Below are 25,369 nucleotides of genomic sequence, written 5' to 3'. Positions count from 1 at the left end.
GCTTAGTCTCAGAGTTGTTTGTCATCTTTGTATCTGATGCTGGAGATTAAAGCCCACAGGCAGTCTACAAAAGAAGATGGATAGTTGGAGGAGTAAGAATAGATGGAACCACAAACAAGAGCCAGAGCCCGCAAGGATGGGCTGAAACTTTAGTCAGGTCTTGTTTTCTTCTGACCTCGGTGGCAGGGTGTCCTAAGGAAGCCAGGACCCTTCCTCGTGAAGGTAAACACCCACTGGCACATTAGTCTGAGAAGCTGAGGGAGGATCTAGGGGAAGGTGAGGCAGTTGTAAGCCCTGCTACCACTTCATCATCCCACAGGGGTCAGCAGAGAAGCCACAATGTGTATAAACTACAAAATTTCTGCTTCCCTTCTGCCCTACAGAATTCCAGTGCTACCCACACTCATTATTTAAAACACCTCAGCCAGTTGTCATTGGACACCATTATGACCAAGAACTCTCTGGGATGTACAGATAATATAAGTGGTGGGTTTATTATTTTGTTTTTATATTACACAAAGTTTTAACTCCAGGCTAGTCATTTACACCAGCAAAACACAAATGCAGGAATGATTGTCAAGTGCCTTCCTTTAAAACACTTAGGAGATTTTGCTTCAGTATTTATAGGTCCTATGGCAAATGTGAAATTGTAATTCTGCATACCATAGGTGCCACTGTGGCTTAAAGTACTATTGTAAACTGAGCTATAAAAGTTTCAAAATTTCATCACTGGCTACTATAAGGATGGTCATATGAACTGAAAAATATATTAATACTTGAGATGGTGGCCTAGGACACCTATTGCCCCAGATTTCTGACAACAAAATGCTTTGCAAGGATTATTTTTGCTAACTGATAGTATACAAATGATGGGCTTTTAGCAAGTTTAATTTTGCTGTCTTTACAAGTGATTTAACTCTCTATGATATTACCTCTGGGGTGAGTTTCACTGTCATCTTTGAAACTCCCCATAGTTTGAAATATAGCAACTTTGGTAAGGATGCATTTTGTTAATTTTGCAAAACATGGTTAAGGTACTTTTTGCTAGAGTTAACAGCAGAGAAATACTGTGCTCCATGCTATTCAATAATTCTCACTCAATTTTAAAGACTAGAATACTAGTAGCAGGACTTCAAATCCACCTAGTTTTCTACTAGAAATTTTTCTGAACCATGTTATTTGCCAATTAAAAAGAAAGCAGCAGGAAGCATTCCTTAATTCAGTATATCCTGAAAATAATTACTTCCCTTTTGTAGACTCGAAACAGGATCTTCACCCTAGAATTACTGAGAACTGGGGAGAAGGCTCACTAAACAACCATTTATCATCATCCCCTCAGGTGTGAATAAACAATTTACATAATCACCAGGAAAAACCATCTTTATGTCAGTGGGGCTCAACACCAGTCCTAAGCAGGAGAAAGAAACAATAGCTGACACTTGAACAACATGGGTTTGAACTGTGCAGCTCCGCTGACATGCAGATTTTTCTGATACACTACATACAGTACTGTAAATGTGTTTTCTTTTATGATTCTCTTAACATTTTTCTCTATTGTAAAAATATATAATACATATAATGCACAAAATGTGTTGAATAATTTTATCAATAAGGCTTCCAGTCAATAGTAGGCTATTAGTAGTTAAGTCTGGGGGAAATCAAAAGTTACATGGATTCCTGACTGTGCATCGCACCTCTAGCCCCTGTGTTGTTCAAGGGTCAACTATACATGGCTTTTCAGCTTCTGCTGGATGTCAGCTTCTCTGAAATGTGTTAATTTCCAGACAATCATATGTACCTGTACTCAAAGTCATCACAGCATCTGCTTTATGTGCCCCTTTTACAAAATCTGACAATTCACTGTATATGAATACTACAGACAGAGGCAAATTGTCTCTAGGGAAAAATTTTCTCAAAGATAAGTACTAGTGGCAAGAATACTGAGCACTTCTGAAGGACCACTGAAGGTGACCATTTTATAGTCTCCCAAGTTTGAATAGTTTCTTCAATCACAAATGGAAGACATATAGAATTTTTTGGACTTCTACAAAATCTAAATTTTCATGTGCAATTATCAAAATATATTGTTTTGATCTACTTACATGAAATATGGCATACATAGAGCTTTATCAATTGGATTAAAAGGCACATTTTGAAAAGTCTAATATTGTGAAAAGTTTATTTGCATTAATTAACACCTTGTTTTCACCATCGTAACAGATACATTTGCTTTTCTTTGTGATCAGATAAAAGACATTTTGGAATGGATAATCTACTATTCTTTATGAAAGAAAAAGGTAAGAGTTAAAAAGAAAACCCAAGTGCAAAAGTTTTCAGTAGTCTTCCTACCTCCAGTGTACCCCAGCAAAATATTCACAGTTTTTACGAAATTGATAAATCACAAGCTGCAATTTACCATATTTCTTCTCCACTAAGTTGTCTGTACGTGTGAAAAAAATCTGCGGTATATTCCTGAAGTATATCATATTCCCACAAAGTCAGGGAGCCTACAAGCAACAGTGATTACTACCCTTCAGTGTCTCACACTTCAAATAATCATAGACAGGATAATTCAATCTCCAAGTCACTTATCAACAAGCATTCCCAAAATAATAGGGATCAACTTCTGTTCAATAAACCTAATCTGGGTTTACCAACTCTTTCCACAAAATTCAACAGACCCACATACAGTAGTAATTGGTCTTTGAATTTTTAACTATGATTACTTCATTATAAAATGTATTTAATAAAATGTCAACATATGCAATGTAGTATGTTTCAGCATGGAAGATGCAGCTTTAAAGATGTTTATTATAAAATTTTCTTATGGTTGATGCTTTGGATTTTTAAATAAATCCTCTCTTCATTAAAAGTCTCTAAATTCATTCAAATTATTTAAAATCCTGGAAAAAGTTTAAACTATTGGTCACTCTACAAAATTTGACAGATGCATTCTGACACATTTATCAGAATACATTTAAAAAACATATCTTTAGCTAAGCTCTTTAAATACAACATAACATTTTGTGACTGTTATACATTACTCTTCCTAATTTATTTTCAGTCTTGGACCTTCAAACCATCTTGGAATAAATATGAAAAATTTTAAATGCAAAAATGAGTAATGCATGATTTCACTTTGGAGATTAAAATCAATAAATATTTTCTTATGACTTAAAAAAATAAACAGTAGGAATTGTCAATCCTGTGTATATTTCTGGAATTTAGCTTGTAACAAATATATTCTGTTAGCATATAAAATGTTTTTACCTTATTTTGAAAGCATTAAATATGTAGGGATGTCCAAAATATGTGGGTTGTTTTTTTAAAACTGACATGAATGCATCCATATTCCATTAAAATCAAACAAAATAATCAGAATGATTTGCACTTATTAGGAAGCAAGTTTAAAAATTTGGAGTTATTTTTTAAAGTGCTGAGATTTGGAAGAGGAATATCTTTAAGCATGCTAGCCATACTTTATCGTGAACACAAAAAGGGCTTTTAAACTCAAGTTTAGAAAAAAAAAATAGAGGTCCTATGAAAGGAAGATTAGTAACAAACATTTTCCAGTGAAGAAAGAATTCAGGTAAAAACAAATAGCACCACAATGAATTGCACTAAGGTGCTAAAGGAGGTACCTTATTCCCTGCAGAGTGAACGCTCCTTCTGAAATGTATTGCAACATATAAATGCAACTGTTTAATGGTTACCATTTGGTTCATTCATCTACAGAAAACTGCATTCCTTCTAGTTCATTATATTGAACAAACATTCAAATTACTGAACTATACATAATGTTACATAGTTTACATTTTATGAAAACAAAGCTGGAAGGAATATTTGTAAATGTCACCTTGAATATAAGATGACAAGTTTAAAAGGGCTTCACATCTCTTAAGACATTTAATTTATGTTAATGGTCCAGGAGTGTTTTAGATATAGATATAGATATAGATATATTTATATGCATATATATTTCAACAAGAAGTGTAAAAATTTTTAAAAACAAATCACAGCACTTATAGCTGTTTTACATAAGAAGTACGCAGGGTCATTAAGGTGTCAAACTATTACACTTATAATATGTATATTTTTAAAAAGACTGAAAATGGCACATCAGGAAACTTGCTGAAATTCTTTTTAAAGGCCCGTTTCATAATATCATATTACTGATGTGTTGATTCAATGTAATTCCCTTTTCTTCTCAGAACATTTGTCCCTTCTGTTTGGATTCACTTCTGGGGTCTCTGTATTCTCTTACTTTCCTTGGTTAGATGACATCACTTTCCATGTCAGTTAAAGATCAGGAAAACGGCTTGGGTCTTCCTTATAGTCATCAGGTATAGTAAAGATGGAGCCATCAAATTCATCATATCGAAACTCCTGAAAAGTCACAGTGGCTGTGATCGTAGGAAACACAGGAATATCTAGAGATGAAAATCAATAATAATACTGTAAAGTAAAATGCTTATCTATTTACAGATTATAAATACTATTAGAGAAAGCCATATTCCTTAAAATGTAAAAAAGTATTATTGAAGGACCTGACAGATCCTAATATATGCCCAATAGTGAGTGTATCTGTTTTGGAGAAGGGTTTTTTATTGGTGAAGAGAGAAAGACATCAAGGCATCAAGAATCACATCAAAAACACAAGTTCCCACTGCTTCCCAATCTTAAAACTATAATGCCAGATTCCATCAGGGTTTCTTATCTATTTCTTGGGGCAGAGACACATACATTTGTACTTTTTGCATTCTGGCATCCTTTTTATTCATGTTATAGCATACATACCGTTCTGAATCTGAGCTAATTTATTTTCATCCTAATACAAAAGAAATACATTAATCCCTCTTGTTTTAAAATACGAAATACAATCCATCACTTAAATATATGTGATAAAAAGTCTCATCAGAATTGGAGTAATATACCAGCACAGCCTAACATTTTATTTTATATAAAATATATTTCTCACTGAAATTACAGTGAAATCCAACATTAAAAATGGTCGAATACATTAATTACTCTCCTTAGTTTTATCCCTAATATGAGCTTTTAGAAAGGGTTCTGATTCCTATAAATCATTTAATTCATGGTCTTCAGGGATTTCACCTACAAAATAAACTCTAAAGCTTCCTTTAAAACCCTGAAATGAGGGGTGCCTGGGTGGCTCAGTGGGTTAAAGCCTCTGCCTTCGGCTCAGGGCATGATCTCAGGGTCCTGGGATCAAGCCCTACATCGGGCTCTCTGCTCAGCGGGAAGCCTGTTTCCTCCCTCTCTCTCTGCCTGCCTGTCTACTTGTGATCTCTGTCAGTCAAATAAATAAAATCTTAAAAAAAAAAAAAAAAAGATAAATGAATAAATAAATAAATAAAATCTTTAAAAAAAAAAAAAAGAAACCAAACAAACAAACAAACAAAAAAAAACCCTGAAATGATCTATGAAGCTAAGGTGAGTATATGTCTAGAATAACAGCGAAGAGTAAATTGTTTCAAGGCTACTATTTTACTGAAGAATAATATTCTTCTGAAAAAAAACAAAAAAACAAAACAAAACAAAACAAAACAAAAATCTACAAAAAGATTACCGAGTTTCCCTGGTGGGTGGTGGTGATCCATGTGTGTATATTAGTTACAAATGCTGTCCTAACTCAGGGGTCAGCAAAGTAAGGCCCACTGCCTGACCTGTTTCCGTGTCTATGAACTAAAAAAAGATTTTACATTTTTTAATGGTTAAAAAAAATATACAAAAAACAGTATTTCAGGCTAATAAAATTATATGAAGTTCAAAATCCAGTGTCCCTAAATAAAGTTTATTAGAACACAGGATGCTATTCATTTACTTATTGTCTATGGCAGCTTTAGTTTTCCAACAAGAATTAAGTAGCTGTGACAGAAACCATATGGCCCGCAAAGCCTCAAATATTTACTACTCTTCAGAAAGTTAATGATCCCTTTTAGGCACTGGAAACAAGGGAACAAAACAAGTGAACAAGGGGGAAAAAAAATCATGCATTTATGGAGATTATACTCTGGTTGGGAGACATAGTAAGTAAGTAAAAAGTATCGTGACTAAAGATAAACAAAAGTAAAGCATGGTAGGCTGAAAGGAGTCTCAGTGCTGGAGTCAGAGCTCTTGAACAGGATGGTCTTAAGATAACCTCGATAAAGTGACCTTTCAGCAAAGACAGTATGAACCATACAGTTGTCTACAGCAAAAAAAAAAAAAAAAATCCCAAGTAGAAGGAACAAGTACAAACGCCCTAAAAAAGAAAGTGTCTGGCGTATACTGGGAACAGCTAAGAGACCAGTGTGACTAACAACTGAGTGAAGGGAAGACGAACAGGAGGAGGGCATCAGGGGGGAAACAGAAACCCAGATCCAAATGGGGCTTACATCCAAAAGTAACTGGCTACTTATTCTCTGGATGAAATGGAAAACTGATAGAAGGCTGTGAGCAAGTAGTAACATGCTTTGGCTTAAGTTTTCACAGCTGTAATGAGAATATAACGGAGGCTGCCCAGAGTAAGGTACCATGGAGGCTGCTCCAGAAGAGCAGCAGACAGGCAGAAAGAAAATGGAGAGAGAACTCTATCGAAGAAGTCAGAGGAAATCTGAAGAAAAACTATCATTCACTGGGACAAGGACTCTAGAGAAAACAGTCAAATCTTGGTGAGATTAAGAACGATAACAGAAAAGTATCCGGTAGAGTTAACAATATGAATATCAATAATAAACACAGAGTGGAACTGATCAAGGGAATGTGCAAGGAGCAGCTGGGCTGTTTCTAGTTTGGGGCTATTACAAATGAATTCGACATCTGAACAAACATTTGGTGTTGTCACATGTTTTATTTTGGCCATTCTGTTAGGTGTGTAAATTGATACTGTGATTTTAATTTGCATTTCCCTAATGGTTAATAAAGTGAACATGAACAAAGTGTTCATGTGCTTATTTTTCCATTTATATATCCTATTTGGTGAAATGTCTGTGTCTTCTGCCCTTTTCTAATGGGCCTGTTCATTCTGTCACTGATGAGTTTTAAAAGTTCTTGTGTTTTCTTTCTTTAATTGGGTCTTTCACAGAGCAGTCTTCACTTCTGATTTTTTTTTATATACATCTTGTGTATCCTGTGAAGTCTAAGAACACTTTGCTTAAACCTATATCCGCCCCTAATGCTTTCTGTTTATTTCCTAAAAGTTTCACAGTTTTATATTTTACATTTAAATTCAAGTCTATGACCCATTTTCATTTAATTTCTATATAAACTGCAGGACTTAGGTAGAGGTTCCTTGTTTTGCCTTTTGATGTCCAATTATGCCAGCATCATTTGTTGAACAGGCTATCTTTCCTCCTTGAACTGTTAATGTATCTTTATAAAAAATCAGTTCTACAGATTTGTGAGGGTCTATCTCTGGATTCTCTGTTCTGTTATGTTGATTTATACATTCATCCCTCAGCCTATAACACACAGTCCTGAACACTGTAGCCATATAATAAATACTGAAACAGAGTAGACTACTCACATTTTCTTCTTCTTTTTTTTTTTTAAGATTTTATTTACTTATTTGACAGACAGAGGTAGGCAGAGAGGCAGGCAGAGAGAGAGGGGGAAGGAGGCTCCCTGCTGAGCAGAGAGCCCAATGTGGGGCTCGACCCCAGAACCCTGAGATCATGACCTGAACAGAAGGCAGAGGCTTAACCCACTGAGCCACCAAGGTGCTCCATTATTCTTCTTTTTCAGATTTGTTTTGGCTATTGTTGTGGGTTGAATTCTCTCCCCTCCAAAGAAATATATGTTCTAGTCCTAACTTCTAGTACTTCAGAATGTGACTTTTTTTGCAGATAGGGTCTGTAATTTACAGAAGTAATCAAGTTAAAAGTCATTATAGTCATTCCTAATCCAATGGCCAGTGTCCTTACAAAATGTGAAAATTTGGAGGCATACAGCAAGAACTCCATGTGAAGAAGAAAGCAAAGACTGGGTGATTCTTCTATAAGCCAAGGAAAATCACCAGAAGCTAGGGGAGGGGCACCTGGGTGGCTAGGCTCAGGTCATGATCCCAAGGTTCTGGCATGAGCCTGCTTCTCCCTCCCCCACTCCCTCTGACTGTGTTTCTGCTCTCACTCTCTCTCTCTCTCTCTCTCTCTCTCGCTCCGTCATATTAATAAATAAAATCTTAAAAAAAAAAAAAAAAAAAAAAGGCAGCTAGGGGAGAGGCATGGATAGCCCCGGAAGGCTATGAGAAAGCTCAGAAAATAAAATTCTGTAGTTTAAGCCACTCAGTTTGTGGTATTCTGTTATGGCAGCCCAAAAAACTAATACAGATATTCTAGAGTCTTTGCCTTCCCATGTAAATTTTAAAATAATCTTGTCTATATCTACAAAAAAAATATTATTGGGATTCTGACAAGAATTGTATTAAACCTGTATAGCAATTTAACATCTTTCATCTTAACATCTTTGAATTTTCTAATTCATGAGCACAGTGTATCTCTCCATTCGTTTAGCTCTTCCTTTAATTTCTTTCATTAGTGTTATATAATTTTCAACATACAAATAATATACATGTTTAGGTAAAATCATGCCTAAGTATTTTTTAGCAATTGTAAATGGTACTTAATATTTAAATTTTGGTGTCTACGTGTTCAATATTAGTATACAGAAATACTACTGATTCTTATACATTTAATGTGTCTCCTGCCATCTTGCAGAACTCATTAATTCTAGTTTTTGGTAGAAATGTTGGGATTTCTACTTATAGAGTCATGTCTCTCTTGCAAACAGAGAAGGTTTTCTTTCTGCTCTGAATGACTTTTTCTGCCCCCTTTCATTCCTTATTGTGCTTATTATCCTTTTGATTTTTTTTTAAGATTTTATTTATTTATTTGACAGACGGAGATCACAGAGAAGCAGGCAGAGAGAGAAGGAAGCAGGCTCCCTGCTGAGCAGAGAGCCCAATGTGGAGCTCGATCCCAGAACCCCGGGATCATGACCTGAGCCAAAGGCAGAGGCTTTAACCCACTGAAACACCCAGGCGCCCTATCCTTCTGATTTCTGCAGGACCTGTAGTGCTATCCCATTTCATTCCTTTTATTGATAATTTGTGTTTTCTCCCTTTTTTTTTTTATCAGTCTTGCTGAAAATCTGTTGATTTTATCAATCTTTTCAAAGAAGCAGCTCTTTCCTTCATTGGCGTTCTAGATTTGTTTTGTTTTCCCTTTCCCTGATTTCTACTCTGTTATTTTCTTCTTTCTGTTGGTTTTAGGTTTATTTTGCTCTTCTTTCTCTACTATTGTCCAGTATGATTCTATTATGATTAATTTTTCACTCTATTACAATTATTGAGGTTTGTTTTATGGACCAGGATATGGCATATCTTCGTATATCTTCCATGCGTACTTGAAAAGAATGTGTATTTAGTTAATGTTGGGTAAATGCCAATTAGGTACTTTTGTTTATGGTGTTGTAGAGATATTCTATATCCTTGCTGATTTTGTCTAGTTGTTACATCAACTGTTTAGGGAAGAAGGGTGATGAAGTCTCCAATTATAATTGTAGATCTATTTTCTTTTCATTTCTTTGGGTTTTTGTTTTACCTATCTTGTAGCTCTATTGTTTGGTGAACATACATTTAGAATTACTATTCCTCATTAACGAATCCTTTTATCAGTTATATCCTTATCTGTCTCTGGTAATTTTTTTTTTTTTTTTTGCTCTGCAATCTACTTTATCTAACATTAAGAGACGTAGTCCTAGGGTACCTGGGTAGCTCAGTGGGTTAAAGTCTCTGCCTTCAGCTCAGGTCATGATCCCAAGGTCCTGGGGTCGGGCTCTCTGCTCAGCACAAAGCCTACTTCTTCCTTTCTATCTGCCTCCTACTCTGCCTACTTGTGATCTCTGTCACATAAATAAATAAAAATTTTTTAAAAAGGTAGTCCTGTTATCCTTTGATTAATGTTAATATGAAACATTTTCTTCCATCCTTTCGCTTCAAACTTCCTATATCGTATTTGAAGGCAGTTCCTTAAAGAGAACATATATAGTTCATGTTTTTTTGTTTTTGTTTTTTTTTAAAGATTTTATTTATTTGACAGAGAGAGAGAAATCACAAGTAGGCAGAGAGGCAGGCAGAGAGAGAGAGAGGGGAGAAAGCAGGTTCCCTGCAGAGCAGAGATCCCGACATGGGGCTTGATCCCAGGACCCTGGGATCATGACCTGAGCAGAAGGCAGAGGCTTTAACCCCCTGAGCCACCCAGGCGCCCCTAGTTCATGTTTTTAAATGTCTTTTGTCAATCTCTTTTAAATAGTCTATTTATACTACATACATTAAATGGAATTATTTACATATTAAGACTTAAGTCTGACATTTTATTTTCTTATTTGTTGTCTCTGTTTTTCATTTTTTTTGTTTCCTTTTCTTATCTTTCTATAGGTTACTTGACTATTTTACAATTTCATTTTCATTTCATTTATCTATAGTGTTTTTGAATATATTTCTTTGTATAGCTTCTTTAGCTATATATATATGTGTGTGTGTGTGTGTATAAAACTTATAGCCATCTAATGCCATCATTTTAGCAGTTCAAGTGAAGTAGAAAAACACTGTCTCCCTTTATGTCCCTTCACCTTCTACCCTTTACAAAAAAAAATGGAAATAGAAAGTAACAACGGAGATAGATATAAAACTACACTTTCAAGTAACCTGGTTATGAAAACAAAGATTAAAGGCAAGTGCTGGACAGGGAAGAGTAAAAGGGGTTATTTTACTTAGTTGGTTGAATTTTTAAGGGAGAAATACCTGAACAAAGCCTAACAGCTAAGAGAAGCAGCAGCAGAGAAGGGAGTTTGATGATAAAAGAAAAATATGCGGAGACTGATAGAACAAGGTTTTTAAAAGAGATGGGATAACAGATCCATAGTACAAATCAAGAGATTATTCAAGCTAAGAAGAGAAGTACCACTTCCACTGAGATAGGAAATATAAAGAAAAAGATGAGACTTGGGACAAGAAAGTCTATATGGAGGACTGGGAGTAACAGGGAGGTCTGATTTCTGATTGTCTTTTTTTATAACTAAGGAAGCAAAAATTATCTGCTTGGACGTTTAACGAAGTGGTGGGAGAAGCTGGGGACTGGTAAAAGAGGTTCAAATTGAGCCTTTGAACAGAATGGAAGAAGCAAAAAGACAAAAGATCATTCATAATTAGCATTTAAAGCTCTGGCTGATTTTGCAAACACAATTACCTTAACAACAATTTCCAAATTTTTGTAATTTTCCCTTCAATTGGATTTTCTAGGCTGACACAGAAACAGAAATGGTGGAAGATTAAACAGACCCAGGGCTAGAGTTTTAAAGGGTTAATTCAAAAGAAGGACAAAAAGACAGAAGAGAGAAAGGAAAACAAATTTCTGATAACTTTAATATGCAAGCCAAAGATTATCAATCCCTTGTTAAGAATGTGGTTCTATATTAGAAAAATGCCTGCAAAGAAGTATTGTACACTTTTTTTCCTCCTTTCCACATAATCAAAATACTTCTTCTGTATACAAATCTATATTCTATTGTGGGGTTTGACTGGAGTTTAGGACTTAAATAGATACTTTGGACTTAAATAGATGTGAATGCTGGGGTAGTTTGAAACTCTCATATATTCAATCCCTGCCCACTATTTCAGCTTGGTACCATACCTCTTTAAATATAGTACCTTAAAGAGAGTCCCATGCTTCAACTATTTTCTGGCTATAGAAAATTACAGTGGGATTTTAAGCTTCTGCAGAAATGGTCACATAATGATCCAGATCCGTAACTCAAACACACCTCTCGATTGCTTTAGTTTTCCAATCATTTCTGCCTTAAGATCTTATCATAAGTCCTCAAAGTACATGCTGGTTTCCCAATAATTTTTCATCAAAAAGGGAATCTACAGTGATATTTTGAAACATTTTAAAATCCATTTTAACCCATAAAATGCTTATTTCCAAGTTTGTAAAGTTGAAAAGGTCATGTTTACTTTTTAGCAATGAAAGCATTATTTTTTTTTAATTTTTATTCCTTTATTCACTTATTTATTTATTTTTTTTTAAATTTTTAAGTAGGCTGTACTGCACACCCAGCATGGAGGCCACGGTGGGCCTTGAACTCACAACCCTGAGATCATAGACTGGAGCTGAAGAGTCGGTCTCCCAACCAATGGAGCCACCCCCAGTGCCCTCTGAACGCATTAGTTCTGGTGAGAAAAACATTTTGGCCTAATTATTCTGAAATGTGGTTTCAGTAATATTGACTAAAAAATAAAACCCATCTGAGGGATTAAATAAAGGTTATATTTACTGCATATTTATTTTTCTTTCCCACTGGAATGTATACCCTAAAAGGCCAGAGACTTTTACCCCTAGAAAAGCACCTGGCACATAGCAAGCACTGATTAAATATTTGATGGAATATTAACACCATCCAAATAGAGTATGGGTGGTAGTAAAGGCTCTCCTGAAGATTAATGCTAAATCTAAGCCTAAATTCCTAAAGAATCTCTTAACAGTCTCTTGTTCCCAGTTTTCTGATATGCTTAGTTAGATAAATATGCACAAAAATGGGAGCTTACTCTTCTTAAAGATCACTGTTTAAGATTAAGTTAAGTTTAAACATTTAAGACTAAAAAATAAAATGTATGAGTATTACTTTACCCATGAATAGTGACGTTGATCCTAGAAACATCCCCACTGTTCAAGAACTCAAAAATCTGCTAAAAATCTGGGCTAAAATCCAGAATCCTTATTTGACATTAGAAAACATTATTAAAGTTCACCCACATGCTCTTGTATGAAATATCTGCAAATCCCTTGCATTTAACTTAAATCCCATAGAATTAGAATTCTCTGGGCACTTTACATATTTGATAAAACATGAATCTCAATCTATATAATCAGAGAAAAACTTTATAAAAAAGGTAAGCAACTTGGAAATCACTTTCCTTCAAAACACATTTCTTATTAAATGTTAGTAAACAGCTCCATATTTCTAACAAACACTGATACTACATGTAAATTTTCTCTTACCTAGTTTTACAGGAAAGCCTGGAGGAAGCTTCATCTGAACAAATTCTCTAAGCTTGTTAAAGTGCTTGAAGGGAGCTATTACTTCCAAAACATTCAATAACCTGAAAATTTGAAGGAGAAAAAATGTTATCATTCTTCAAATTGATTTCTTTGTATCTTTATGTTGATTTATAACTACATGTATCAAACTCAGATAGCAGTATTGACCTCTAGATGTTAAGGATGAGGAAATGTCACCTCCTTCTTCCTCCTGATTTTTTGTTTTATTACCCTTTTACTGTGTTTAAGTTTACATTTACATTTGATTGTGAATTCATAATTTCCACAGTTGTTTGATTTTTAGATCTGTATATAAATGAAAAGGTTTACACCCATGTTCTTCCTGAAGTCTACACTTTCCTGAGTTCTTCATTAGTCTCCCTGGGTGGCTGAATTTCGTGGTCAATTTTGTGTCAAGGGCTCTCATATTCTTTGTATTCCTTGATTTCTTACAGACTTCATAAATGAGTGTTTCTTTTTGCATATTTAAAGGGAAATTTGGCTGGCATAAAATTTCAGTTTATGCTTCTTTCCCTCTGAATTATAATTTCATAATGTCTCCCAGAATTTAGTATTACATTAGTCTTCAATTATAACCTTCTTTCATCTTTTAATTGAATGAATTTCATTTTCAAATAGTATTATTTTTCTTTGAAAATGGACCCAAATGACTGCTATACTTTTTAATTCAATGTTTTCCTCAACTGTCCTAATATGTAAACGACATCTTAGCCAGATATACCACCTGATCACATTTTGTCTCAGAAATGTCAAGATGTGAAATAATGTAAAGTCAGGTTTTTACCTCTTTTTTTGCCTAAATGCCCTTGGATTTCTTTACTAACAATCAAAGGCCAGGGGCATCTAGGCAGCTCAGCTGGTTAAGCATCTGCCTTTGGTTCAGGTCATGATCCTGCATTCCAGGGATAGAGCCCTGGGAGCCCAGGGAGTTGGGCTCCCTGCTCTGTAGGGAGACTGCTTCTCCTTCTCCCTCTGCCATTCCCCCCTCCCCCCAACTTGTACTTTTTGGCTCTCTCTAGCTCTCTGTCAAATAAATAAATAAAATCTTAAAAAAAAAAATCAAAGTCAAATTGTTTAATCACGGTAATTATTGTTACCAATGATTCTTTGATTTTTCCTAGAATCTGATGTTATGCTACAGATTCAGTCCTTCCTTACAGAGAAATTTTTACCCTACTTTGAATACTATTTTGATTACATTTTGGAGGCTTTCTATGTAAGGGGATCACCAGTGATCCTTATGTTGAATCCTCTTTGTCCTCCATAAATATTGCTTCTCTAATTTCTTTAATCTTTTTTTCATTAAATTCACTATGAGCTATCACATTTTATTTTTCAGACACATCTTTTGCGTTCATTGTTGTTTCTAATGTATTTGTTCTACAATAGTGTTATTTAGTGCTTAATTTATTTCCTTAGCTTTAAAGTCTCCTTTTCATTTCATTCTATTATCTTATCTCATCTAGAATCACCTAGTTTGCTGATTTCACATCTTTTTACATTTTTCTAAACCACTTACAAGGAATTTTCTTCTGTCTTTGACTTATGTTTTATTCTAGAATGAATATCTTGTCTGGCTTTACACACTATGTTTCTTGTTTTGTTTTGTTTTGTTTTCAGAAGGAACGGTTACAATGGCCACATTTTATAAATTCTCATGTACCCATTTTTTTTCACATATTAACTGTGAAATTGAGTAATTCCTAAAATTGACAGCATCTTACAATTAGCCACATTTTTCTTCTTTATTAGAATATAAAACTGGTGATCCTGGAGTCAGATGGGTCCAAGATAAGATGAATTATGCAAATTTGTAGGTATGGCTAAATGCCCTTCCCACATCTTCTCACAACTACCAATCTCCCTCTCTGATCTATAGATTAATGGCTGTCTAGCTCATTCTACCCATTTTTCCAAATTTTGGTTAGTGAGGAGTATGAGAGACATGTATACCTTTTGTAGAAAATAGGAGTCATCCTTTCTTCTCTGATAATTAATTTTCGATACTCTAGGCCAGAGAAGGGGAAGGAACTAAAAATGGAAAATAGCCTGGTGCTTCCATTCATTCTCTACTTTAGAGAGGAGCCTAAAGTTGTAATTCTGTCGGTCAGCTATCCCTATCTACCACTCCCATTCCACCCACCTCTACAAACTCTACAAATTGGGTTTCTTTTTTTTTTTTTTTTTGAGAGAGGGAGCCAGAGGGAAAAGGTGGGACAGAATCTTAAGCAGACTCCATGCCAGCACAGAGTCGGACACAACACCGGGCTCAATCTCATGACCCAGAGATCATGACCTAAACTGAAATCAAAAGCAGATGCTTAACCAACTGAGCCACCCAAGTGCTCCACAAATTGAACTTTTTCTAAATGAACGGTGATGAGTACAGGTTTGAAAGCATATATTCAAGATGTTCACTACAGTATTGCTTATAATGGTGACAAACTACAATCAAAATGTTTATCAGTAGGAGGATGATAAAATAAAAGGACAGTACATCAATATTACAAAATACCAAGGAAAGAAGAAAAAAGATAAAAATGTAATTATTGCAAGAACTCCAAGATACACATATTTTTTAAAAGAAAAAATGAAAGTCACAGAACAAAATGTAAACTATTCCTCAATCTTATTTTTAAAAATGGCAAAACACACAGAAAAATCTAGACAAAAACACCCCAGTTATTCCCCTATTAGCTATTAGTGAGGTAAAAGTAAACGAATTTTTATTCTATAAACTTCCATGCTGTTAGATTTTTTAAAAATTAGCATGATTCATTTACTACTTTTATCATTCTAAAAATTATTCAAAAACTTATCTGGTTAAAATAGTAAAAATGTTAATAGTTTGTTAAACAGAAATTGTCTAGAAGAGTGCACAACTATCAAAGCAATGGTTATTTGCTTTTTCATTTCAAAGGACCCAAATGCAACACTCAGATGCAAATATTATTACACCCTTCAAGGTTTCATAGTTTCTTTCATAGCCTTGTATAGTTAGTAACAAACTTACAACTCTATTCCCAAGGGAAATTCCTGGCTCATGGCTATCGTGGCTTTAAACGTTTTCTTACTCTCCTTGCACACCAGTTCTCTACCCAGATGAGGAGCTCTAAAATGGGAAGAAAATAAAAAATTAGGAAAACTTTTCTACATGCTATCATCATCCTATGAAGAATCTGTCCTCTTCTAATCACATCACTAGTAAATTAATTTTTCCTAATCTATACAGACATAAATTTAAATTATGCTAAAAGGACTTAAGACATGTATAAAAAATGAGACATGGGTAACAAAAAAAGAAACTAGCATAAAGTAAAGTTCAGAAAAAAATCTTAACAAATTTCATTTGTTGAATAAATTGAATATAAATTGAATAAATTTAATAACCACTGTTTTCAGGAATAAAGCAAATTGCTAGAAAAAGTAAACTTTAAAAATACTGTGTATCTCTAAGATCACTTATTCAATTCAATCTCTTTTACTGTCTATACTTCTTACCACTGACTAGTAAGAAGAATAAAGAATTCTATGTTAATTATAGACTATAATATAGGCTGGAAACATTTAGAAGAAGTTAGAAAAGTACAATAAACCTTAAATATTAAATAAATAAAAGTCATGACAACTTCTTTCTAATCATGGAAGTAGGTAATATTTTATTCTCCACCAAAAGGAAAAAATATTTCTACAAACAATTGTACCTTCTTTGACAGGGTTGGCGAGAAAAAAAATCTTTTTATTTATCCATTCAAAATAAACCTTTTGTTCACTCATCATCCTTTTATTCAATAAATATTTACTACATACAAACCATGTAGTAGGTACTCTAGCAAAGATCTATAATACAACATTAAGCAAAGTCTTATGTAAGGATGGCAAGAAGAGGTCTGACACAGGCTGAAACAGATAATGAAAGGGGATATGCTTTAAAAGGCAAAAAGTAGAAAAATAGTGAATGGCTTTACCCACCATACTAAAGACTTAGGATAATAACAGAATATAAAAGTTCACATATAATGAGAAAACTCAAATAAGCAGCTGCAGTGGGAAATTCCTCACATTATATACTTTCTTAGAATAATGTGCTGTAATTTTTTTGGGTTGTATAAAATGGCAGCAGGGATGTAAAAAGAAGGCTCCACAACTTATTCAAATGTAACTGGGGTTACTTCTTTCCCTCATCATGCTTACTGCATATTTTACAAGATAAAAGAATTGCTTCAGAGAAGAAGGCACTAAAAATTCTTGCTAAAATAATCTTACACCTAAATATCCACATTTTTACAAACTGTTCTTTCTAAAAACCAATGGACAAAAGAAAACCAAAAAAAGCCCCTATTTCGAAAATAAAATAAAACAAAAATACTTACTTTCCATTTTCAGCAGATATATATTCTTCCCATGTAATAGTGTTCTGAGGAGGAGGGGTAAGGGACTGTCTTCGAACCGGCTGCCAAAAATTAAAAAAGAAAAAAAGAAAGAGGGAGAGGGAGACAGAGAGGTAGAAAAAAAGAAAAATGACATATTTTTAAAGATATAAAATAAAAACATGCAATAAACTATGTAAATTACAAATTTTACTTAAATTAAATCTCTTCAATATAATGCTTTTAAGGATTTACTTCTGAGATAATTCCATGGTGACTTAAGCTCTATTGGTAAGATTAATTATCATTTTTTCTTCTAAATCTCAAATAAGACCAGTATCAAAGCAATAAAATCCATTCATTCAATGGCTTAATCATCTAAAATGTTCCTGGCATTATGCCAGATGTTGAGCATGAGAACTAAAGAGAGGTATAAAAACTAACCCCAGCTTCAAGGAATTTACAGTTCAAAGTTGGAAAGAAGAAAAAAACCAAACCATACAGACAACAGTCAGAAATACAAAGTATTGTATATTTAACGGCCAAATGAATTTACACAAAACTGAGTAGTACAGAAGTTCAGGGGGGAAAAAAAGCAATTGTCTATGGAAAATAAATTGAGACTAGGGATTGAGGCTCAGATTTAAATGAAAACAAAATAAAGAGAATATTTTAGACAAGGAAAATTCATGGTAAAAAACACAACTAGACTAAGTTATGTGAACTGGAAAGTTCAAAAAGGAGATCAACAATAGTGATAAAGGTCATGTCAGATCTTAAAACTTACATGGTAACATGTCTTTGTTAAATATGAATTTGTATCACCACAGGATGAACTGGCAAATAAGGAACTATGGGAGTGGCAGTAGATATTAAAAATTGCTAAGAAAAATTACCAAGACAAACTCATGGAGCAAAAGTGTAACAAGTGAAAGACTGATATAAATAATAAGATAAATAGTTAACACTGGGAGAGGATCCCATTCATAGTACAGTTTTGGATATTATAAGATATTAATAAGCAGGATATTGGAGTTGTTAAAAATCAAGATTCTGAAAACAATAAACTGATTGGAATTCCAGCTCCATTACCTGATAGTTGTAGAAATTTGGGCATTACATTCTCTTATGTCAATTTAGCTTACCTGTAAAACATATGACCACCTATCTTATAGCTAAGAATTCAAGGCTTGAGGGGCGCCTGGGTGGCTCAGTGGGTTAAAGCCTCTGCTTTCGGCTCAGGTCATGGTCTCAGGGTTCTGGGATCAAGCCCCCGCATAGGGCTCTCTGCTCAGCAGGGAGCCTGCTTCCTCCTCTCTCTCTCTCTCTCTCTGCCTGCCTCTCTGCCTACTTGTGATCTCTCTCTCTCTCTCTCTCTCAAATAAATAAATAAAATCTTTAAAAAGAATTCAGGGCAATAATGTATAGAAAGAGCATAATGTCTGGCAAAGAATAAAGTATTCAGTAACATTCACAATTATATACCGTGAGGTTCCCAGAGGGAAGTTAACAAAAAGAAAAGGGAAGAAGTCAGAGTTAAAGATACGGGAATTCTTTGAATAGATTAAAAAAAAAAATTAGTAAGAAAACAGAGAGTTAATGACTAAGTCCTAAAAACAACATGCATTAGGGGGAGAAAAAAAGACAGAAAGGAGCCAGATATTAATCAATAAGGGAAAAAAAATTAGAGCATCAAGTTTTCACAGAGGCCAAAAGACTATTATATATCACAATACAAGGACTTTAAAGAGAGAGAAGTCTGAAAAAAGGCCATACTTTTTTGTTGTTGTTGTTAGAAATGATTGAGATATTTGAATAACATCAGAAGGATGTGGGGAAAAAATGAACCTAATTAACAATGTTTGAGCATCAGGCAGTATGAAAAACAACAATTCCATTCTTGAAAATTTTACAAAGAGACACACAGAAGTTGGGTTAAAATCCAGCGTGATGGAGGCTATGATTAAGGGATCTAAAGGATGACATAAAATCAGAGAAGGGGTTTCTGACTGAGGTAGCCAAAGATAAGTGCCAGCAATCATGGTTCCTGAGCAGAGGAGTCTAAAAGAAAGAGAACAAAATAACCAGTTGAAGGAAACTGAGGAAAGCACAAAGGTGAGAAAAGTCATGTGGTGTATTGGAAAACTGCAAGTGTACTGTATCTACTTAATGAGTAGAATACATGAAGAGAAAATTATCAGATACAGGGGTAAGTAAGAAAGAAAGAAATGAGAAAAAGCAGTGTGGATGGTTTCTGTGCACTGAGTAGATTGTATTTTACTCGGGAAGCAATGGACAAATACTTTAAGCAATATAATGTGGTTTTTAAAACACAAATTTTGGAGCCAAACTGATCAAACCCTATCTTTGCCAATTACTGACTTTGGACAAATTACTCACCCTCTTGTGTCTCAGGGTAGTCAACTATACAACCTCACAGGGTTTATGAAGATAAAAGTGATTTGGGTTTTTTTTTTTTTAAAGATTTTATTTATTTATTTTACAGAGAGAGATCACAAGCAGGCAGAGAGGCAGGAAGAGAGAGAGAGAAGGAAGCAGGTTCCCGGCTGAGCAGAGAGCCCGATGCGGGGCTCGATCCCAGGACCCTGCAATCATGACCCGAGCCGAAGGCAGCGGCTCAACCCACTGAGCCACCCAGGCGCCCCTAAAAGTGATTTGTTAAATATAAAGTACTTAATTTTAAATGGTGCCTGACAAACAGTCATTACTCTGTACATTTTAGCTATTGAGCATAGGCATTACATAGTTCAATCTATTTCAGGCTGATCACTAGGACAGCAGTGTGTACGTTACAACTTATCTCAGTAATACAAATGAGAAATAGTAACAGTATACTGTTTCAAAATAGAAGGACAAAAACAGATTCCAGAAGTCTTCAAGATTTTGTTTCTGACCAGACACAGAGTAAGAAAAGCTAAGAAGTCTAAGAACAAAATTCAGGTTGCTGGATTGGGTGATGGTACTGGATAATGGTGTCACCTCTCAAGATAGAGGATACAGGGAGGAGGAACAAAATTGTTTGATCAGATTTGAACATACTAAATTTTATTTTTATTTACTTAAGTAGGCTCCAAGCCCAGAATTTAGCCCAATGTGGGGCTTGAACTCAACAACCCTGAGATCAAGACCCGAGCCAAGATCAAGAATCAGATGCTTAACCAACTGAGCCACCTAGAAGCCCCCAAACATACTAAATTTTAGATACATATGCTTATCCAAGCAGAATAGATGAAAGCACTACAGATCTGAGGATTAGAAGTCATAACTGAAAGCATAGTTTGGGTGACAGTTACCAGTATTTACATGGTAACAGAAGCAACATCAGATAGTATCTAACCAATAAGACATTGGAGACTACTAGTTGTCTACCCAGTATCTATTCTCCTGTTACTGTTTAAAGAAAAAAAAAAAAAGGAAGGAAGGAAGAAAGGAAAAAAAAAAAAAAACCTCCCATTCAAATTTTTGACTGGACATATGACTTCCTAGACTAAAGACTTATTTTCTAGCCATCTTTTCAGCTAGCTAAGTATTATCATGTTACTAAGTTCTAACCAATGGGATATGAGCAGAGTGATAGGCACAACTTCTGACTGGATTCTCAAACAAAATAGGCAAGCCCTGTTCTTCAAAATTACTATTAGTAATTACAATTCCTGCTAGCTGGAATACTAAATAGGTAATAAATGATCTTATACCATGTGGATGAAAGTCACATCTAAGAACAGCAGAGAAATAAGATAAAAAAGACTAGATCTGAGATTAACCCACAGAGCAGAGAAACCACACAAATTCAGATTTTTATATGAGAAAAAAGTAATCAATACCAGTTTAATACATATAAAGGGGATATTACACATAATACTATTTCACATGGCAATGGCTTAGTAGAATGACAAGCAGGCTTAAAACGTAGTTCGTGACCCTCACAAATATTTTAAGAAGATACTAGGTAAAACAGTATCTTATGATACTGTAAAAGGTAAACAGATATACACTAACAAAATGTGTAATTCCAAGGGGAAGACTGGAAAAATTTAAGACTGCAGCTCCAACCCAGAACAACAGCAAAGGCAAATCTCGACTCCACCCAAATCTCTAACTAAGCAGACCATAATCAATTTCTCTTTCAGAACACTGCTTAAAATCTGTCTATTCTTGCTTCCAGTCTAGTTAATACTTGCATATATTTGACTATGACTAGTTTTATACATTATATATATATCTACATATGTATATATGTATATGTACATATTATCACTCATACATATATATCTACATAGATATATATTATTTTCATATATGTGTGTGTGTGTATATATATATGACTCATTTGCCAGGCATGATTAGATAATGTGGTATGTCACTTAAGTATATTTTTTCAGGTAATAAACTTCTCTAAGCAATTCTGTTTCTGTTTAGAATGAATTCTAAACAATACATTATATGTTACCCACCTTTAAAAAAAGACTGTAATGAATCTAATTTATAATTTAACCTTTTATTGAGTACTTTATCTCATCAAGGTATCAATTATTATATCTTAATAACGTCTTCCCAAGTTTCTTTACTCTAATTGTCCCTTTGTTATATAGTGACACTTGCAGCTGAATCCATCAGTGTTCCTGCTACACTACTACCACAGCTATCAAATAAAACAGGAAGACATGAAGGCTGCCACAGGATACCAGATGGCTTTCTAATGTTATTTTCCCAAGTCAACAGGCTTTTTAATTGAAATATCATATTTTAATTGAAATAATTAAATGCAAAAATTCTAATGGCTGTTTTCCTTGAAACATATAAAAAACAGAGATTTTTTTAATTTATTGCTAGGTTTGCTCCTATTCTATTACATGGCAAAGGTTTCCGGAAGTTTAAGACATTCATGTATTTTATATCTATGTATTCCTATTTAGATTTTATATATTTAAAAAATACATAAGAATTAATAGACCTTAACTCAGTATTCTATATATATGGTTAGCAAAATAAATGCTTTTATCAATGACTCTGTGCCTAAGGTATAAACGAAACACTGTTCCCTCCTCCAACAATAACTGGTTAAAACAAAGAGGAAAACAAACACCAAAAATATAAGAGCAAGTATGGTGACTTAAGAGTTTCTGAGCACTTAAATTTTATTATAAAAAAATACTGTCAGGCGCCTGGATAGCTCAGTGGGTTAAGCCTCTGCCTTGCTGGGACAGAGCCCGCCATTGGGCTCTCTGCTCAGTGGGGAGCCTGCTTCCTCTTCTCTCCCTCTGCCTGCCTCTCTGCCTGCCTGTGATCTCTCCCTCTGTCAAATAAATAAATAAAATCTTTAAAAAGAAAGAACGAAAGAGAGAAAGAAACTCAAAGCTATTCATTTACAATGAAGAATACAAATTCATTCTGAAAACAATTAGACATTGATTTTTAAGAACTGAAATTCTATTAAAAAGTAGCTTGGGCGCCTGGGTGGCTCAGTGGGTTAAGCCTCTGCCTTCGGCTCAGGTCATGATCCCAGGGTCCTGGGATCGAGCCCCGCATCGGGCTCTCTGCTCAACAGGGAGCCTGCTTCCTCCTCTCTCTCTCTGCCTGCCTCTCTGCCTACTTGTGGTCTCTCTCTGTCAAATAAATAAATAAAATCTTTAAAAAAAAATTCTAAAAAAAAAGTAGCTTCAAAACATAAAAGTCATTTTTTTTTAAATGATCAGAACAGTCATATGTATTTTCTAGGTTCTTGAAATTTTCAATAAGGCTCCAAAGCCAAAAATATATTTTTTTTACCACTACATGGTCTAAGCACGTAACTTTAAAAATATCACAATTATGATTTTTTTTAACTACATTTACGAATAGCTTCTTTCCCAGAGTTGTATCTTAGGGCTTCCTGACTCCTTTTCCAACTTGAACTTTCCAACATGTTGAAGGGTTATTAAGACGTGTTGAAAATCTGAACATATAGAAAAAAGCAACTACACTAAAAACTGGCTGTAAAGGGATATATACTTAGAAGCAAAGCAGCTTGGGTAAGGGCCCTAAAACCAAAACCTACCTTTGTTCCTTCTAGTTCTATGACTTCATGTAGATTAATTTCTTTACACCTCAGGTTCCTTTCTATAAAGTGGGGGTAATGATACTTGTCTCATTAGGCCATTATAATAAATGAAATGACACATGAAATAAAACAATACCCCAGCTAAAAACAACTCCAATGTTTTAAGCCAATATAAATAGGAAAGAAAAACTTGTTGAGGTGAATATGGATTACCTTTTTTAATTTTTTAAGTTTTTTAATGTAGAAACTGAATTTAGATTTATGGTACTCCTTTCAAACTAGGTCACTGTAAAATCCTTTGTTATTCTCCAATATAATGTAACACTCTGTATTTAATGGTCACTAATTAAAATACATATATTTGAATAAGTAATCTATATTCCACCCTGACTTGAAAGTTAATAAAGCATATATATATTGATTTCCACAACTGATTTGCTTTTGTATTACCAAATGTGACCTGGCAGCCATTAATTTCAATAGTGGTATGTGGTTTTTTGTTTTTTTTTTAACTCTGTTAAAATTTTAAACATAGTTCATCATTAAACGTCTCTTGAATTCATTAGATCCCCCTTTACTCTTCTTCACCCCAATTTTTAAAACTTGTGTGTTAATTTATATATATATGTATGTATGTGTGTGTATGTGTGTATGTGTATATATATATATATATATATCCTAAAAAGCTTACATAAGTTTAAAAGAACTACATTACTAAAATTATCTACAAAATTCATTTCTCTTTTCCTTTAACACCCACTATTGAATATAATGAAACTGGTATCGGTTTCATGTTGATTTCCATGTATTAGCAAATTGTGTCTAAGAGGAAACACACAGACACACAAACAAAAAACCACACATATTATTTGTATCTTTTTTATGATTACATTTATCAATTCTATTTTGATGTTCTTTCATCCTACACCTTACCTGATTCAACCAAATCAAATTATATGTATAGATGAGTATCTGATAGAATTACTATTTTCTTTAAATTCTTCTAAAATTTATAATTGAATTCCAAAAAGATTCTCAAATGTAATTCTTCAGTTCTTCCCTATCAAAAGTCCAAACAATATATAATGAGATACATATTTTTTATTCTAAAATAACAAAAATGTAATCTTACAAGGATTATAGAATTAACAAATAACAATATAACCACGGCTTTTAGTAATTCTTAAGAAATTACTTATGCCAGACTGAAAATTAGTATAATGATTTCCTAAAATTCACACATATAAAAAAAATCCCTTCAGGAAAAAAGCATGGCACCTAGTCTCAACACTTTTATTCAACATTATATTGGTATTACTTCCCAGCATAATAAGGTAAGAAAAACAATGAAATGAAAAAGTAAACCTTTATGACTGGACATGATCATCTGTAGAAAATCCTAAGGAATCTACAAAAACTACATAATATATTAATTTAGCAATATGGATATGTCATATGTATTTCTATATACTATCAAGGAATGACTGGAAAATGAAATCTAAAAACATTACCACTTATGAAAGCACTAAAAAATACTACATGCTTGAGAGAGAAATTTAGTAAAATGTAAGACTTATATACTGAAAACTATAAAACACTTCTGAGATAAACTATAGATGATCTAAATAAATGTAGAGAATACACCAGGTTCATGAAACAGAAAATTCAGTATTTTTAAGATATCAAGCACTCTCACTTTAATTTACAAATTCAACACTACTCCAGTAAAAATTCCAGCAGGTTATTCAATGGAGGAAGGATGAACCTTTTCTTTTTTTAATGGTGCTAAATCAACTGGACATTCAAGGCAAAAAAAT

The 25,369-nt window shown here is 34.0% G+C and overlaps 1 protein-coding gene across 3 annotated transcripts in view; it reads right to left on the bottom strand.

Moving 5' to 3' along the window:
* Positions 1–2,154: 2,154 nt before the first annotated feature.
* The window catches only part of ANKRD13C (ankyrin repeat domain 13C), a 100,361-nt gene continuing 77,146 nt past the window's right edge, over positions 2,155–25,369 (bottom strand). Inside the window, exons 10-13 of one of the 3 annotated variants that reach the window (XM_032301480.1) lie at positions 17,495–17,574; positions 16,135–16,233; positions 13,062–13,162; positions 2,155–4,403 (exon numbers count right to left, since the gene is read on the bottom strand). In XM_032301480.1, coding sequence (XP_032157371.1) covers positions 4,300–4,403; positions 13,062–13,162; positions 16,135–16,233; positions 17,495–17,574 — 384 coding nt within the window. In that variant the 3' untranslated portion in view covers positions 2,155–4,299. Of the gene's footprint in view, positions 4,431–13,061; positions 13,163–16,134; positions 16,234–17,494; positions 17,575–25,369 lie in introns of all 3 variants that reach the window. The other 2 variants (XM_032301481.1, XM_032301479.1) reach the window with 2 other exon arrangements.

Source organism: Mustela erminea, chromosome 10, assembly GCF_009829155.1.
Source record: "Mustela erminea isolate mMusErm1 chromosome 10, mMusErm1.Pri, whole genome shotgun sequence".
In the NCBI taxonomy this organism is placed as follows: domain Eukaryota; kingdom Metazoa; phylum Chordata; class Mammalia; order Carnivora; family Mustelidae; genus Mustela; species Mustela erminea.
The sequence above is the reverse complement of the archived record's forward strand: the minus strand, read 5'-3'. Positions and strand labels throughout refer to the sequence as shown.